The 18,516-nt window shown below is 39.6% G+C and overlaps 1 protein-coding gene across 1 annotated transcript in view; it reads right to left on the reverse strand.

Annotated features, from left to right (window-relative positions):
- Window positions 1–1,226: 1,226 nt before the first annotated feature.
- Window positions 1,227–18,516, reverse strand: part of pde3b (phosphodiesterase 3B) — a 50,068-nt gene continuing 32,778 nt past the window's right edge. The window contains 18 exon segments of the mRNA XM_051944872.1: window positions 1,227–4,130; window positions 5,581–5,839; window positions 6,282–6,443; window positions 7,193–7,396; window positions 8,940–9,139; window positions 11,925–12,038; window positions 12,229–12,340; window positions 12,623–12,723; window positions 12,726–12,756; window positions 13,486–13,646; window positions 14,913–15,004; window positions 15,123–15,192; window positions 15,195–15,239; window positions 15,242–15,290; window positions 15,293–15,350; window positions 15,434–15,535; window positions 17,780–17,840; window positions 17,843–17,930. Of these exon segments, the coding sequence (XP_051800832.1) occupies window positions 3,934–4,130; window positions 5,581–5,839; window positions 6,282–6,443; window positions 7,193–7,396; window positions 8,940–9,139; window positions 11,925–12,038; window positions 12,229–12,340; window positions 12,623–12,723; window positions 12,726–12,756; window positions 13,486–13,646; window positions 14,913–15,004; window positions 15,123–15,192; window positions 15,195–15,239; window positions 15,242–15,290; window positions 15,293–15,350; window positions 15,434–15,535; window positions 17,780–17,840; window positions 17,843–17,930 (2,106 nt within the window). The 3' untranslated portion in view covers window positions 1,227–3,933.

Below are 18,516 nucleotides of genomic sequence, written 5' to 3' on the forward strand. Positions count from 1 at the left end.
TGTATTCTTGCTTCGATTGAGACGTACACGATTCCTAAGAGTCATCCCAAAACATAGATTTGTGTGATATGTTTAAAATAGACAAAAGGTTGAGCAGAGATCTTGTCGGAATACGTGAGATGGTGACGTCCAGAGGTTTAGAAACTAATAAAAGTGAATACATTTATCATGGGTGTGAACTGGTGCCACATGCACTTTAAAGATGTTATGCGAGCAAAGAAAAGACACAACAGAGGGCAGAAATTTTGCGTTTTTGTGTGCTGACTCAGATAATATTGAGAAAAGCTGATGCACAGGAAAATCCCTGAGATCCTTCGTGCATTATATTCCAATATATTTTGTACTATAGGTGCCTGAATTTTTCTTTTACACAAGTAAAGACATTTCCACCAAAAATTAACGCAGGAAAAGGCACAAACTGATGTGTAAAAATTCCCCAGAATGCGAGTTAAAAAATGTGTGATGGTCAAAACTTCCTTAGGGACAACCCACAGACACCAATGTTCAAACAAAACCGACGCCCATGCAGTGATTAATGGTATGGTGAGATGATGTTGTGACTTTGGGGCTGACATTGCATTCAAGTCATACAGTAAAGTCACCAGCAACCAAAAGTGGCTTATTTACCATTTGAGCAGACCCATAGGACATTAGCAACTTCTTACATAACCCCGAGGTGATCAGGAATAATTTTAACTCATCCTTTAGCTCTATTTACTCTGCACCAACTTAAACGCTCCACTATGGATGCTGGTTTGTAGAAGGTTAATCCTAAAAACAGAGTCCTTCTGCTGCTAAAATGAAACGATGAGAGAATTTAAATGAAAGAAATGAACTGAAACATGCTGAATTTCTGCTTGTAAGTGTTGTTGGGAAAATGTACCTTGTATTGACTTCACACATCATGGACTGATCCGTTGCTCCTATGGCTGATTAGACGTCTGCTCGGGCTGAACTCTACATAACTCAGGTGTTCTGCAGTAACATAAATGGGAGGCTAAGCAGTCTGTTGTCAGTCAAGCCCAGTTTGTCCAGGCTCACAATCTCCTGGGGGGGGGGGGGGGGCCTTATAAGTTAAAACATGTGTGAGTGTGCCGTTGCTGCATTTAGGGTCTCTTTCTGTTTATTTGAGGTGGCATGGACAAAAAAAGAAAAAAAAAAAAAGAGTGTATATTGTGAGTTGACAAAGACACACACAAACACCAATAAAAATCAATGAGAATTGATCATACTTAAGGGATGGTGTTTTATGACAGCTATAAATAACAACAAAAAAATCTGTTGCCCCCACAATGTAGATAAGGGTGAATGGTTACATTAGACAAACGTACGTATATTGATGCTGCATAAGGGTAACAACCATTCATAGATGTATTTATGGCACAATCATCAGAGGACACTGTGGTTTGAAGGACTGCACAGTGAGAAGCGAACACACTTTTACAACTTAATGAGCCAGAATATGTCAGGTTCAGGAGCTACCGAGGCTTTATGATCCAGCGTGGGTCCATGTGAGAACAAAAAGTGGTGACAGATTTGTCAGAACGTGTACACGGCCCTAACCCGAGTCCAACTCTGACTCTTGTTGCTGTCACTTGATCCTGGAGGGACATCTGACCGTTTCTCTCGCACGAACAGTACCGGAGCCCAGAGAAATATTTGCCGATCAGCATAACACGGCCCACAAACTACAGTATGCAGGGAAGGTTTGGCACTAGTTGGGTCAAGTGATACGACAGTGACAGAGAGAGACAGTGAGGGATACAAGAGTGGTTACGATACAGAAAAAAGGAGAGACTGAAGTGGAAAAACCAAAATCAAAAACACCAAGCCCCCACAGTTCCACACCTGTAAATAGAAGTCGATAAAAACTCTGGAAACACAAAAGGTAAATTACAGGATCGCAATGTACAACATGTCAGCTGTGTGTAGAAAACAGATGCATTCATTTGATTATTTAAAAAATATATATTTATATGCACATACTCTTTTGTACAGCGGCTAAACACTTGTTTGGTATTAAAATGTGCACATCTGTATCTAGTTTTTTGTCTTTAAATATTACTATCTCGGTTTACACTGCTTACTTAACATTTTTCTCCAGAGGTTATGATTTAATAAGGATCCAGGCGACAACCGTGCCTTCCCTTTGACAAAACGTCTTTTTCTAGTGGAATGCCAAGAGTTCTTAGAGACAAAATTAGAGAACTAGTAGTTTTGTGACCTGCCTCGTGGCATGTCATAAAATATATATTTATATATAGAGAAACAAAACCAAAGTGACATGAAACCCTGGATCCCTTCTTGAGACACTGGCCGAGTTATGGGTTTTGACAAAAAAAATGAAGGTTGGATGAGGATTCAGTTCATCTCATGTGAATTTAGACTGTTGGTTTACAAAACGATGCAGAGAATACTGAATTACAAAGAAAAAAAAACTGCCTAATGTACTGCTATAGAACTGCAAAATGTATCGTGTAGCTTCAGGAGAGACGTTTGCAGTCTGCTGACAATCTAGAAGCTATTCCGCCAGTGAGGTTGTAAAAAGGTTATGCAAACAGTGTATGAATGGCCAGGAGACAGCACATACTGTCTGCTCCTCTGTCACGGAGGATTTCAATCGCTTGAATTTGTTTGTAGTCACGTTGTTCATTAAGAGATTACAAACTACTTCAGTCACCCAGATTTTTAATTTTCTTCGTTTTTTTTTAAAGTGTATTTCATATTAATGACATAAATTCTTGCAAAATAATTATTCAACTTTGCGTGAATCCTGAGTAACCTTTAAAAAAATACTTAGAATCAAAAAAAAAAAAAAGGAAAAATGAAGAATCCATTCATTGAAACAGCACTCCTGATCTGAATGCGACATGTTAAACATCAGAGGACATTTCACTGATTAGAAACCGACCATTACTAAAAAGGACACACAAACATACACACAAATTACATACTAAAATAATTAAAAATGTGCTCGCTTTCTCCCTACTCATTCTCTCTATCACATTCCTGCCAAAAGTATTCACACACTCAAACAAAATAAAGAACAGAGAGTTAAAGAATAAAAAAAAAAAAAAGACGGGTGGTACACATGAGTAAAAGCATCAAAAATGATGCAGATATAATGCTATTAATCAGTCAACATTTCAATAATGTCTCTGTGACTGAGTCTGATACAGTGTTTCGTGTCGCCAGCAAGGAGAGAGAACTACACAAGCCTAGGCTCTGGGCCAATATGGACTTAGTAAAGGTTCAGACAGGCACATCATTTGATATATATATGCATATATATATATAATTCAAAAATATACCTGACATTGAGGCTGAAACAGTGTCAGTCTCTTGTCTTTCCATGTATGAACTGTTCACTTTGGTAAAGGGTATCGATCATTTCATGATGTCACTTGCGTCAGTACTTTTCCTCTACCTTTTTGTTTTTTGTTTTTTTAAATATACAGAAATTGTTTTGTACCTAAGGGAGGTGTTAAGCGCTTTGCATTCAAGGCAGCATCACAGCCAGGTTACCATGGAGGGCAAGTTAATGCTGGACCCCATCCACACTCTTCTTCTTCTTCTGCACCTTCCTCCTCAGTTCTGGTGCTTGTTTTTCTGGGTGCACTTGACTCTCCATGGGGTGAAAGTGCATAGGAGTTGGGCCCCCACCGTTGCAGTAAGGATCCGCTCACAGTAGTAAGGCCTTTTTGTTTCTCCAAAAACAACGTGACTGCTTAAGCATCTGAGTGTCTGCACAGTGAATATTTCAATATGTGTGTGTTTGTATTTGTGTGTGTGTGTGTGTGTGAGGGAGCAAAGTGTGTTTTATGTGCATTTGTCAACTGTTTGTCAGTGAAAGGCAGGTGGTCGAGGGACTCGTGTCCTTCTGCTGCCTCTCCTTTTCTTCTTCACACATCTCTGTTCTGTTCTCGTGTCCTGCTACTGACGCTCCTCTCCCTCCTCCTCCTCCTGGATCACCTGGATGTCGTCTGACGGGGAGGTGGGCAAGCTGTCTGCTGGCTGCTGTTTGCCGAGCTCTTTGCTCTTGTCCTCCTCCTCGATGATCTTCTTCCACACCTTGTGGTTCTCCGTCAGGTGCTGCATGATGCTGCAGAACAACCGGCTTTTCCTCCTTCCTGCAGCGAACGAGAGGAAAAACGTGTTTAGACTGGTGGAACTGTGATGTAAACACAACTATATACCCCATTTCATTCCTACACACTGAAAGTATCTCTATTGCTTTTTGTGATTTAAAAACCCTTGATTAAACTTACTGCTAATTTGACTTGTAACGCTGCTTATTTGTCTTTCAACACCTACTGCCTACTGACTGGCAACACTTCTTTTTTTATCTCTACATTACTGTTAAGTTTCATGTAATAAAACTAGTGCTGGCAAACGATTAAAATGTTTAATCTGATTAATCACAGGGTTGCTATGGATTAATTTTGATTAATCGTGTTAAAATATCATTCATTTTTAATCTATATTACTCACGTTTCATTTTGCATGAGCAACAAGCATACTCAAGAAAGAAGGGATTAGATAGATAGATAGATAGATAGATAGATAGATAGATAGATAGATAGATAGATAGATAGATAGATAGATAGATAGATAGATAGATAGATAAACTGCACATGCGCAACGGTAAGTCTACTTGGACAAACTTCCCAAAATGTGTTGCCACAGACGCTTCCAGGATTTTGAGTCATCCTGTGCTCCAGATGGGTTAATTGCATTAAAATTTCTAATCAGATCAATCATGATGATGGATTAATCCGCATTAATGCATTAATTTTAACAGCCATAAATAAAACACTAAGTCAATCTCCTTGTTTGTGAAAACCTACTTGGCAATAAAATCTTTCTGATTGTGATTTCAGACTGACACAGTGCTAAAGGGCCGTAAAATGGCTCGGTGTGTAGCACCGTCGCCTTGCAGTTAGAAGATCCCTGGTTCACCTGGGATGTTTCTGTGTGGAGTTTGCATGTTCTCCCTGCGCATGTGTGGGTTTTCTACAGGTACGCTGGCTTCCTCCCACAGTCCAAAGATATGCTGAGGTTAATAGGTAACTCTAAACTGTCCACTGGTGTGAATGCAAGTGCTTGTTTGTCTCTATATGTAGCCCTGTGATCGACTGGATGGATGGTCATGTCTGAGTCAGGGGTCTATCTTTCTAGGTCAACCCACATCAGACACGCCTCCTCTTCCTAAGGGTTGAAGGTTGCCTGGCTGTGACTTAATGGTGTTACCAGAAGTGGAAATAACTGCAGTGACGTTGGTCTAAATGTAATTAAATGCCAAAAATAAAAAGCTGGGGAAAGCTGAAGAGAAGGGGAGCTAAAGAGAGTGACAGGGAAAGAAAAGAGTGCATGGGACTTTAAAAGCGATTGAGCATTCATGTGAACAGAGAGGGTAAATTACAAGTGATTTTATCTGCTTACTACTGAGTATAATTCTGTGATTCTGTGCTACACTGCAAACTGGGGTCTTCCAGGAGTTGCATTAAAAAGACCCCCATCATAAGCTCACTAGCTGCCTTTAACTACTATTACTGCAGAGCTGTTGGTGTCAAATCTTACTTGGTGCCAGCTCATCTTCAAGCTCATCTTCCTCGTCCTCATCTTCATCCGTGTCTATGTCCACCTGCCCCTCCTCGTCATCTTCATCTGAACCTGCTTCATTGATCCAGTGGCCAGGAAGTAGGCCAGCAGCATCGTAGGAGTTACAAAGAGGCCCTACGATGTGGGTGATGAAAGACTCCTGTAGCTTGGCCAGCTGAGGGGATGAGCGGTCCATGAAGGGACTGATGGGTAATCCCAGCCTGGCCTCCTCATCTCCCTGAGGATTAAAAGCAAAGATCGCATTTCAAAACAGATCTTTAGCTATGACAGCTGACACGTGGCTTTATAAACAGAGAGGATCAGAATGCCATTCCTGTTACACCTTCTAACTGGTTTATTAAGATCTTTGCATCTGGTTTTGCCGTAACAACAAACACACTTTCCTTGCAGGACAACAAAGACTGAAAAACACTGAACTGGAGTGAGCTAAAAGGATTTTTTCCAAGTAATTATTCTAAGCTTCTTTCTCTGGGATGCGAGTTATATGTTCTTTGCTAAGAGTATTTATGATGGCAACAGGACGACTCTGATTTTACCCCAAAAAAAAAAAGAGACAAAATCAGATTTATTGTATTATTTTAAAAAGTTCAATAAAACGATAAAATGAAATGATCTGTGATGAATGAATACACTCTGCAGCATTAGCACGCAGTCTGTACCTGCTCATAAAACTCATTGACGATGCCTTCTGTCCACTTGAGGTGCAAGTCACGGACTTTGGCCGGTCCGTTGATGTCTGCCAGCTTGATACACACTTGGCACACCAGCAGTCTGTCGTTCTCATTGGTCCAATCAATTCCTGGACTGTTCACATCATTCACCTGTTGGCAAACAAGAAAGATGGATGCTTTATTATAACTAGTCAACCAGTTTATCCTGCATTTATTGTGCTGCTTGGGGCTCAGCTAAATCTTAATATATCTACCTCTCAATGCTTGAATGAAAATTTTGATAAAGGATAAACAAATGTACACTTTCTGTAGAGAAGCTTTAACCCTCCTGCTGTCCTCATTTACAGGCACCAAAAAATATTGTTTTCTCGTCTGAAAAAAATCCAAAGATTCAGCAAAAAGAAATTTTCTAAATTTCTGAAAATTTGCAAAACCTTCAGGAAAAAAAAATCCAATAATTCCTTAAAAGTTTCCCTGAAAAGCTATATATTTTTTTAAAAAATCCACCAAATTTGGTAAGAAAATTCTTAATATTTTCAAAAAAATGAGTAAAAATCTTGCAAAAAAAAATCCTAAAAATATCTAAAGTGATTACATATAAATCACTAAAACTTCTAATATTTTCTTTAAGAACATTCACATAAAAATCAACCAAAATCCAGCGAATTTCGCTGGATTTTGGTTGATTTTTATGTGAATGTTCTGAAGAAACATTTTTAACATTTATTTTTTTCCACCAAAAATGTTCAAAGATTTCCCAAAAACGTTGAAAATGTGGACATCGGAAGTTTCACTGTGAAAATACATATTTTGTTCCACATTTTCAAACTTTAAAACCCGTCAATTTTGACATACGGGGGGGACAACATGAGGGTTAAAGGGATTTGAGAATCTCATACCTTGGAGTTGAACTCAGCCAGGAAATCAAAGTGCTTCTTGAGGTCTGTGGCCAGTATAGCTTCGATTACGAGGAAGCGGAAACGTTTGAACTCCACGTGATCCAGGTTGACCAGGAAGTTGAACTCGGGCCGGGACAGGTAGAGGCTCCAGGCAGACGCAGCGTGGTGGTTCTCCAGCACCGAGCGGTCGTTGTACAGCACCGCCTGCATCACACAGGAAGCAACGACGGACGAAGCGGTGAGAGAGGGGAAAGAGGACGCACTAAGAAGATTCCCACAATTTCCTCTAAAATGCTTGTAATGAATGTGCTTACGTAACGCGTCTGCGTACGAGTTACACAATTTGTAATGGATTTAAAAATAGCAAGCGCTCAATAAATGAGATGAAAAGACAAGAGGGTATCTGCTGATGAAATCAGAAATATGACAGATAAACATATGGCTGAGGGGACAAACAGGCTAAAAGCAGCTATTAGATACCAAGAAAGACTTAAGATCCTTTTAGCAGAGATAAGGGCTGTCAACATCATCAGTGATCAATAGGTGAAGGGTCCGTCTGCTTTCTTTTAACCCACTTTCCTGGGACAAAACTCAGACAGTGCGACTGCTATCATTGGACACGTTGTGAAAGTACAACATTGAAACTGGGGCAAGTGCTTAACCATTTCATTTCTCCTGGGCTGAGCTGGCCAAGTGGGAAGACTCTAGTCTTACATATGATCTCCACTGGAGGAAGAGTACGTAGAAATAAGTTAACTTTGTCTCGGTGCATCAAGTAACACTAAGACACCACAAGGAGGCTGTCATTTCCTGTGTTCATGTCAATCAAGCAGAAAACTGGCTTTGTGTTATGAAGCATGTACAGAAAGTAATATAAGGACAGTGTTGAATCAAGTTAAAGACTAACTGTAAAGCTGGAGACATAATGCATTTGGACGGACCATGAATGCAACGTGTGTCAGGTCAAATGACACTGAGGCAGGTAGAAGTTAAAGATGAATATGTACTGTTTACTACATCAGAGGTTGCATTACTGCATTATTAGCAAATATGATAAAGACAACCGCTTGTGTCAATAGGAAGTTATTCTGTTGTAAAGAGGAAAATAGTCTTGCAGTCTTGCACCAGTGACCACTCAGACAGACAGAGGCAGCCATGTGATTCTGCATATATACACAGAACTTATCAGAGGCCGAGACAGCAGTATCGATATTTGCTCTTTGTCTGTTTGTCTTCAAAGAAAAGAGTTTCCTGTTAGAAATGCACTTTTTAACCCATCACAAACAGTGATCCTCTATTCTGAGTGGATTCCTCACAGAACACATACATGGACAAATGGCGATACTGCAGCAAATTGTATATTACTTCCTTATAATCCATAAAGAATGTTGCTTTTTTTTAAACAAATAGCTTTCACCAAGTTTAAGGAGATTTACAAACGGAAGAAGTAAAAACACCCATATTTCACTTCAACATCGTAGACATCCAACACGGTGTGTGATGTCCAGACAAAGTAAAGGACCAATGTTCTGGGAATGCAGTGACTAGAAAAGATATTCTAATGAGGAAAATAATCTTGGAATCTTTTGCATTTTATCTAACTTTACAACAGCATTTCCAACAGTCGTAGTAATAGGTGATTTTGGATATTTTGAACATGTTATCCTTTTTTCTATACCCAAGTGTTTTGATGTCATTGTATTTGGAATTCTATCTGCAACACTTCAAACAGACACTGTAGTGTTACCTGAGGTGCATTAGTGGCTACTAGAAAGGCATTTGTGCGACCGGGATGGTCATAGTCGTGCATTGCAGCTGCTACATAAAGGGCCATGAGCTCCAGGGCAGGTATGTTCCAGGCCAGACAGCCGTAGCTGTCCTCTGAAATCGAGGAGCTCTTGGAGGAGGCGTAGGATATCCTGCCTGGAGAGATTCCACTATCTGAATCTGGAACATAACAAAGATGAAGGATGTTAATGAGGTCACAGTGATGAAAAATAAGACGCTGTCACTGTAAAATCAGGTTTCAGCTGTAGCTCTTTCTGCAGTTAGGCAGATACAGAACAAAGAAACATGATGCTGGACACACTCACACACAGTGCTCTCTATCCATTTATTTAATGTTTACACTGCTTTTTCACATTACTGATATTTTTTTTAAATCCCTCTCATTTCCCTTTTATCAATTCACAGCTGTTCTGGGATACAGTCAATCAATCAATCAATCAATCAATGTGTGACATCAGTAGATAAGTGTCAAATCATTTCTGGTAGGGCTACAATGTATCGAGCAATGACAAGGATTTGCTGCATTTTAAACCGATCTACACTTAAACTACACAGTCGATCTGTTTGCATGATTAGTGTAATCATGCCTAGTTGCCTAATTATTCTGCTCTGTTCCTCGAAGGCTGGCTCCTTGCCAAACCACATTCACTCATGTAAAAAAGTGACGTAACCCACAAGCTGTTCATTAGGATTGGCAAACCGAGACGTCTCTGACTAGTTAAAGGTGATCGTTACCATGCTCGCCACATTTTTATGCTCTGAGGAAGCAGCAGGGACTAACTACATTCACCCTCATGTTGTCTTCTTGTAAATATTTCCAAAAAATGAGCACTGTTCCAAAAAAATCCTAAAAATATATAAAGTGATGACATATATATATATATCAGTAAAACTTCTAATATTTTCTTTAAGAACATTCACAAAAAAATCAACAAAAATCCAGCAAAATTCGCTGGATTTTGATGGATTTTTTTGTGAATGTTCTGAAGAAACATTTTTAACATTTATTTTTTTCCACCAAAAAATGATCCAAGGATTTCCCAAAAATGAAGAAAATGTGGACATCAGAAGTTTCACTGTGAAAATGTATTTTTCCCAACATTTTCTAACTTTAAAACATGTCAATTTTGACACGCAGGACGACATGAGGGTTAAAAACGTTTTATTTCTCAGAACTGACATCCGTTCGGACAGTTACTGTATGCAGGCTGTAACGTGAATAGACACTGAATGAATGTGGAGAAGCCATGTACACACGTGGACAAAATTGTTGGTACCCCTCAGTTAAAGAAGGAAAAACCCACAATTCTCACTGAAATCACTTGAAACTCACAAAAGTAACAATAAATAAAAATTTATTGAAAATTAAATAATCAAAATCAGCCGTCACTTTTGAATTGTTGATTAACATAATTATTTAAAAAAACAAACTAATGAAATAGGGCTGGACAAAAATGATGGTACCCATAACTTAATATTTGTTGCACAACCTTTTGAGGCAATCACTGCAATTAAACGATTTCTGTATTTGTCAATGAGCGTTCTGCAGCTGTCAACAGGTATTTTGGCCCACTCCTCATGAGCAAACAGCTCCAGTTGTCTCAGGTTTGATGGGTGTCTTCTCCAAATGGCATGTTTCAGCTCCTTCCACATATGTTCAATGGGATTCAGATCTGGGCTCATAGAAGGCCACTTTAGAATAGTCCAACGCTTTTCTCTCAGCCATTCTTGGGTGTTTTTGGCTGTGTGTTTTGGATCATTGTCCTGTTGGAAGACCCATGACCTGCGACTGAGACCAAGCTTTCTGACACTAGGCAGCACATTTCTCTCCAGAATGCCTTGATAGTCTTCAGATTTCATTGTACCTTGCACACTTTCAAGACACCCTGTGCCAGATGCAGCAAAGCAGCCCCAAAACATTACTGAGCCTCCTCCATGTTTCACCGTAGGGACAGTGTTCTTTTCTTCGTATGCTTGGTTTTTGAGTCTATGAACATAGAGTTGATGTGCCTTACCAAAAAGCTCCAGTTTGGTCTCATCTGTCCAAAGGACATTCTCCCAGAAGCTTTGTGGCTTGTCAACATGCATTTTTGCAAATTCCAGTCTGGCTTTTTTATGAGTTTTTTTCAGCAGTGGTGTCCTCCTTGGTCGTCTCCCATGAAGTCCACTTTGGCTCAAACAACGACGAATGGTGCGATCTGACACTGATGTACCTTGGCCTTGGAGTTCACCTTTAATTTCTTTGGAGGTTGCTCTGGGCTCTTTGGATACAATTCCAACGATCCGTCTCTTCAATTTGTCATCAATTTTCCTCTTGCGGCCACGTCCAGGGAGGTTGGCTACTGTCCCGTGGGTCTTGAACTTCTGAATAATATGAGCCACTGTTGTCACAGGAACTTCAAGCTGTTTAGAGATGGTCTTATAGCCTTTACCTTTAAGATGTTTGTCTATCATTTTTTTCGGATGTCCTGGGACAATTCTCTCCTTCGCTTTCTGTTGTCCATGTTCAGTGTGGTACACACCTTTTCACCAACAGCAGGGTGACTACTTGTCTCCCTTTAAATAGGCAGACTGACTGATTATGAGTTTGGAAACACCTGTGATGTCAATTAAATGACACACCTGAGTTAATCATGTCACTCTGGTCAAATAGTTTTCAATCTTTATAGAGGTACCATCATTTTTGTCCAGGCCTGTTTCATTAGTTTGTTTTTTTAAATAATTATGTTAATCAACAATTCAAAAGTAATGGCTGTTTTTGATTATTTAATTTTCAATAAATTTTTATTTATTGTTACTTTTGTGCGTTTCAAGTGATTTCAGTGAGAATTGTGGGTTTTCTTTCTTTAACTGAGGGGTACCAACAATTTTGTCCACGTGTGTATGTAAATTAAACTGTAACACTGATCTATGACTGATAAGTTTATGAGTCACTGATGTTTACCTGTGTCACTTCCTGTCACGTGCTCACTGTGGATCTGCTGGAACCCAGGGATTGGTCGAGTGGTCAGGTACCAAACAGCGTGGAGCACATCAGTAGCATGGACCCGGTTATGGTCTGTGTGTTTTTCACCACAACAGTTTTCAATTACATCTATTTTACCGTTTCTGCTCGCAATCATTTAAATTTATGGCTTGCTGAAATCTGAATCCTCAGTATCAGATGGTCCAATAATGCATGTAAACACCCTCCTGTAATACATGAAACAGTCTTTGAATACACCATACAAGCACAGCGTAACACTCACAGGGAATGTCTCTGTAGCCGTTTTCCAGAGCACAGAAATATGTCATGAATTCCTTCACAGGGATCTTGAAAATTTCAAACAGACACATATCCTGGAAAAGGGTGTATGTCACCTGAGGAAACACAAGCAAGATTTATTGAAACACCAACCAAAGCAGAAGATAGTCAACACTATCACTGATCAGCTGAATAGGCAAGTTAAACATTAGTGTGCACGCAAGACTAGATTTTAAACTAAAAAGAGTTGTTTGCACCAACTGAAACTCATAATACCTATAACTGACATGTTGCATATTTACATTTGCAGTGTGGTGCAGCTGTCTCTCTTTTTTTGGGACGGATTAACAGTTTAAACCGCACGCTACAAGAAATTGGTTTGTGATTTTTCTGCTCACATAGCTCAGGACTCTTCCGGTCTTCCCTCCTGTTTTGTCCACCAGGTCAAAGATTTGGAAGTTCCAGGTGTTCATCCTCTCCATTAGATCCTCGTGTCCTCCAGCATTGGATCTAACCTGAACTCCTGTTCACCCTGGAAACGACAACCAAATGTTTAGGTTGTGTAGATTTAGAATGGGACTAAGATATGACTGGAATCATGATAAATAAAAACAACAAAATAATGCAGCTAAAGCACAAATATGACCTTTATCTGTTATGTTCTACAACTGGGCTGATGACAGTTTAGTCAGAAGTTTGTGTGTAGTATTTAAGTATCCTTGAATTGCTTTATATAACATGTAAAAAAAATACATCATACGAAGATAACTATAACCAAATATCTGTCTAAATATGAAGCATACAGACCAGTAACAACAACACAGTGTTCAAAGGCTACAGTGAAAAAGGATTTTACAAAACATCGGCTGATTTTAGTTTCACACAATTTGCAGAAATTAACAAAAGCTCTTCTCTGTAGAAATGTGAAAGGAATGGCAGTTTAGATTAATCATAGTCTCTCTGGGGAAACCAAAATGATGCCAATTATACAATTACATAAATTGGTTGTGGGTTCCATTCTTCTCAGAGAAGAACTGTCTAAGTGTCCATGAATTAAAACAGAATCTCTGTGTGTTGACACACACTGTAATGTAAGAAGTTGTTGAATTGAATACATCTGAGACATATCTGCAGGATGTGGAGCAAATAATCATGCTTATGGATGTGGTTAAAACCAACAGCATCCCAAATAACACAGCTGTTTCGTCTGCAGTGCTGCAGTTGATCATACTGTAAGCAGAGACTCTCTGATCAAACTCACCTCTGATTCCTGAGTCTGCTGCTCTGTGCTCTGGCTCTTCTCCTTCTCCTCATCCGCCAGTCCCTGGTTTCCTCCGACGTCTGGCTTCCCGTCTCCAGACACGTCCGCCTCCACGCTCTCCTCTCTGATCAGAGGCTCCCCTGTGAAATCCACTCCTTCACCTGCTTTATAGACACACGTACGACTCAGTGAGAAGCCATCAGTGGTCGACATACCTACACAAACAGACCAAAGAGTTAAAAGTATGTGCCCTTACTGCACATTATCACTCCACTTTATTGTGTTAAAACTGAATTTCACATGTGGAAGATTCATCTCACATGTAGTAGTTCGTGGGTATGGAGGGAGTTATCCTGGAAAACTTGGGCATGCTTCTTTAGAATAGAATAGAATAGAATAGAATAGAAAGAAATATTACACCAAAGATTAAAAATAAACAGCTAAACCGACATCAGAAATATTGGCGAGAGTGTGGAGAACAAGACACCACTCACTTTTTTTGGAAATGTCAGAAAATAACTGTGTTTTGGGAAACCATATCTGAAAAGCTACAACAAATAATGGGCTTACAAGATCCCTTTGAGTTGCAGTGTGCTTTATCTTTGTAATTTCTCTGAAGACAGTGTGATGTGAAATGACAGATATTTAATCAAAATGCTGCTCGTGGCATGTAAAAAAAACATAATGAGAAACTGGGGAAAACAGGACCACCAACAAAGGACCAACGGTTGAAAATTACTGAGGAAATCTACATAATGGAAAACTTAACTCACAAACTGAGACTACAGGAAGCACAAATGGACAAAATGGACTAAGTGGACAGAATAAAAGACTCCAAATGGCAACATTGGAGGGGAAAATTATGATTACAGGACTGAAGGATGATGTAGATGGTCTGTTACTACCAGTCATTGCTCAATTGTTTTGTTGGTTTTGCGTAATTGTATAAAAATAAATAAAAACTTGAGTGGGAAAAAAACTTCATTGGTTTTATACTGAATTTACTACATTCAGCAAATAGTTATTTATTGAGTATTCCAACAAGCTTTTGATATGACAAGAACTTGTCCTTAGTAAAGCTTATTTTACTTTTGTTCTTTTCTTTAAATTGATTGCCTTGTAAAGTGAACAGAAAAATAATAAAATTGATACCAGAACACACAGTGGCTAATTGTGAGTTCATTGATAAAATCTTAGCTTTGAATGTAACAAAGAGCAGGCATGGAAAAATACCCAGTGGAAGTTCATTCTTTCTGTATGTGTCATTGTCTGGGTAAGAATCAACTTGCAATGTTGTTGGAGTCCAGCAGAGAGCAGCATTAACCCCCTGACGTGTTCCTCTTTTAAACCTGAACACTACAGCACTTGCCATGATTGTCTTCCGTGACTGCATCCCACTAATGTGAAACAGATGTAATTCTGTGTACCTGAGCGTCCCCGTTGAGCCTCGCTGCTAAACGGTTGATGGGATTCTGCTGTATCGCCGCTGGAAACTCCCTTGAGCATCTGACGCCCACAGCTGGAATGGACAATCGCACACATGACCAATTGCACTCCATTATTGAAATGCATTGTTAGAATCTCTGACGTAAAAGACAATTTTGAGAAAGACACGGCGAAAGCTCTGCAGGTCTTACCTCGTGCAGAGAGGTAAGGTGGAGCTACGGAAGGCCTGCTGGAAATCTGGTGAGCTGAGTGTGTAGCCAAGGGCTTGTGCAGGTTCAAATTGACACTCGGCTTTGTCAGGAAGTCAGCGTGTCTGGGAACTCCACAGGCGATCGAGTGACAAGCGATGATGAAGAACTGTACCGACTACAGGAGGACTGTGGCTTGGTGAGGTGACTGGGCTCAGGCTGGGAGACGTGCTTAAGAAGATAAAAAGACAGAGTCAAAACATGAGCAATTAACTACAATGCATTGAGATGGGAGGTTTTGTGGTTAAATCTCACCTGCTCTCCGGGGCCCTGCATGGTATGTGAGGGTAACAGAGGAGGATCTCTGCTTGGGAATGGTCAGCAAGTTTGCATTGGGCCCATTGGACAAACCTGAGCTGGAGCACAAAACAAACACGGTCACAACACGGACAATAAAGAAAACGAATTAACTCTTACCAAACTTTTTTTCAGAATTAGGAACAGCTGTCTCATTGTCAGATGTTTTGCCTCATCTGGTGAACATACCACTTCAGTCAAAGACTACACCATATTCTGCCAATTATCTGACACCTCAGAAAGTAAAACAGCATGATCATGTTAAAATCAAAGAAGTCAGCAGTATAGTCAGTCCTCTCCTGCCATCCTGTGGGGACTCACTGTATAGACAATGCATCCAGTAAACTGAACATTGTCATGAATCATGTACAAAGACACCTGAGTTTCCCTCCATGCATTTAAACAGCAGTACCATTATTATAAGCAGATAAACTTCTTGATTGCATAAAATATAGTTCTATTTCTCACCTTTTTTGATCATCAGTCATCCCTGGATATGTTATTATTCCTACTTTTGATTTTTGGCAAACAGAAAATTAAGACCATGTGCCAAAACTGCCAGTTCCTAGAATGGCCACTTGAGGCTGACTCTAAAAGTAAGTCAATTCCCATCAACCCCATGTAAAAATGCGAAACTTTATATCAGAAATAACCATGTTTACAGTCCGGTGCAAAGAGCAGTTTTGGTCTCTATTGCTACTTTTTTTTGTTTATGACAACTGCACTGTGGTGACTTTTATATAACTCACCGGTTTAAACTGTATTCAGGCTAAAAGTTTTGAATAATTAAAGGCGTGGCAAGTTGGTGCCATCAAAAGACCATCTGTGACCCATAGTTGTTTGCATTGCCCACCTCAGCTTCACTGATAATCAATTTCTTAGCTCATTTATGATAATAATGAGGCAGTATCCGGTGCTGTCAAGATGGGTGATGGCCTGAGAAACACAACGAGCTCCAAAGCTGCTCTTCAGGAAACCCATGACTGCGTCACTGAAAGCTGAGCTATCTTCATCTACAGTCAGTGGTTTCTCTGTACAAGCTCTTCTATAGTCAGTCTATGGCAGAAAGTCATTTTACTCATTATTTTTGTCAACACAAATACAATGAAAGGAAATGACGAAGCGCAATTCCTCTCAGCTTCGTGTTTGTGATTAACACTTCAATGCTGAGACTGCTAAGCAAACAAATTCAAAGCCTCAGTCACTACTGTAATCTGTGGCCATTTAAATGTGATGTATATTTACATTTCCTTTGTTTCTCGGCTAATGATAGCAGGGTTTGGTCTGCTTCCCATGAAGCGGGAATTGTGGGATAGTGGGCAAACTTTCTGTCCCAGTCTTTAGCGTTTCAGTGTCACACAAACAGCTTCTAACCACAGCAAAGAAGACCAAAATTGCAAGTAGCTGTTTTGGTTTATTGTTGAAAATGTGAAAATGACCTCTTTACCAATCAACTGTGAAGAAACAGGAGGTGAAGAAACAGTGAGGGCAGTGTACTACAGTACTACAGAGTGATACACTGATGAAATGGGGAAATCAGTTTTCTTTTCATGATAACTTACTGTATTAACAGACATACAGTCATGGAAAAAATGATTAGACCACTCTTCTTTTCTTCAATTTCTTGTTCATTTTAATGCTCAGTATCACTAAAAGTACATCTGTTTGGACAAATACAATGATAACAACAGAAAATAGCTCATAAGAGTTTAATTTAAGAGTTGATATCTAGACATTTTCATGGTTTTCTTGATAATAACCAAAATCACTTAAGTTTCTTACATCAAAAGCTATGGCACTGTACTGCCAAAAACAGCTTTTAGGCATTCCATGTTTCTTTTCTGTTTAGTCATGTTAATGTTTGTAATAATAATGTCTCTCTATAACAATAAAATGAACAGCTGAGCATAGAGAGAGTGTAGTGACACAAGAAAGGAATGTTTAAGAATAGAGGTTAAAGTAAAAAAAAAGAGCAAAAAAAGTTAAATCTGCCTACTCTTTCAAATTAAATATGATCTGCATTTCTTACTTTTCCCCCCAATAAACACAAATAATACAAAGCTGACCCGATTTACTGTTAGTTAAACTCACTAAGACTCATTCACAAGTTTTTTTCAGGATGACCCAAAAAAAAAAAGACTTTCACAAAGGCTGCAGAGTCACTATGAAGTCATATAACCTTGATTCTACGAGAACGGCCAACATTCAAATGAATCTGATGTGGGGTGAAGTGGAGCTAAAGATGATATGTGTTAGCAAGTCAAAAGTTTACGAGTGCTGCACAGTTGTGTTTGTGTTGATACCTGGTCAAGTTGAGGTCAGGGTGGGGTCTCTTGCCATTGTTACGTTCCCAGCGTGAGGAGCAGAGTCCAGAGGAGGGAGAACGGAGGACGCCGAGGAGGTGGAACTCCGCCTGGGCTGAGGCGTCGGGAGGCTGTTTCTGCTGCTCAAACCCTGACGGAAGAAAATCCAAATATAAATATAAGTTTTATACACAAAGTTTAGCAGCTGTAACACAACCAGTATCATACCTAAAAGCATGTGCTAATTTGAGCCATGTTCAGATTGAATACAGCACTGCAAAAAAACAAAAACAAGAAAGAAACACATGGTTAACACATTTTTTTGGCCACAATGTCATCTGGCACATCATCAGATATGTGATTGTATAATTCTCTTGTGAGATCATCGGGATGAAGTAATTAAAGATTGACACTGTCACCACTTTACCCAGTTTCTTCCATTGTATTAGAAACTGATGTGCAGCATTATGGTGTCTGAACAACCCACAGAAGTTAAGCTTCTTTCCAGTGAGCACCATCCTCATGACCACCCACCTTGGTTATAAAGAACTGCAGCATTTTTTAAGTTTTTTTTTTTTTTTGGCCATATTTGACAGGTTAAGTTGAGAGGCTGACAGGAAAGTAGGGAAGAAGAATGGGCGAAGACCTGCAGCAAAGGGGTGTGAGCTGGAATCGAACCCAGGTGACTATAACCCGTCTATAGGTCGCCCGCTCAACCAGTTGAGCTATCTGGTCGC

This window comes from Acanthochromis polyacanthus, chromosome 2 (assembly GCF_021347895.1).
Source record: "Acanthochromis polyacanthus isolate Apoly-LR-REF ecotype Palm Island chromosome 2, KAUST_Apoly_ChrSc, whole genome shotgun sequence".
In the NCBI taxonomy this organism is placed as follows: Eukaryota; Metazoa; Chordata; class Actinopteri; family Pomacentridae; genus Acanthochromis; species Acanthochromis polyacanthus.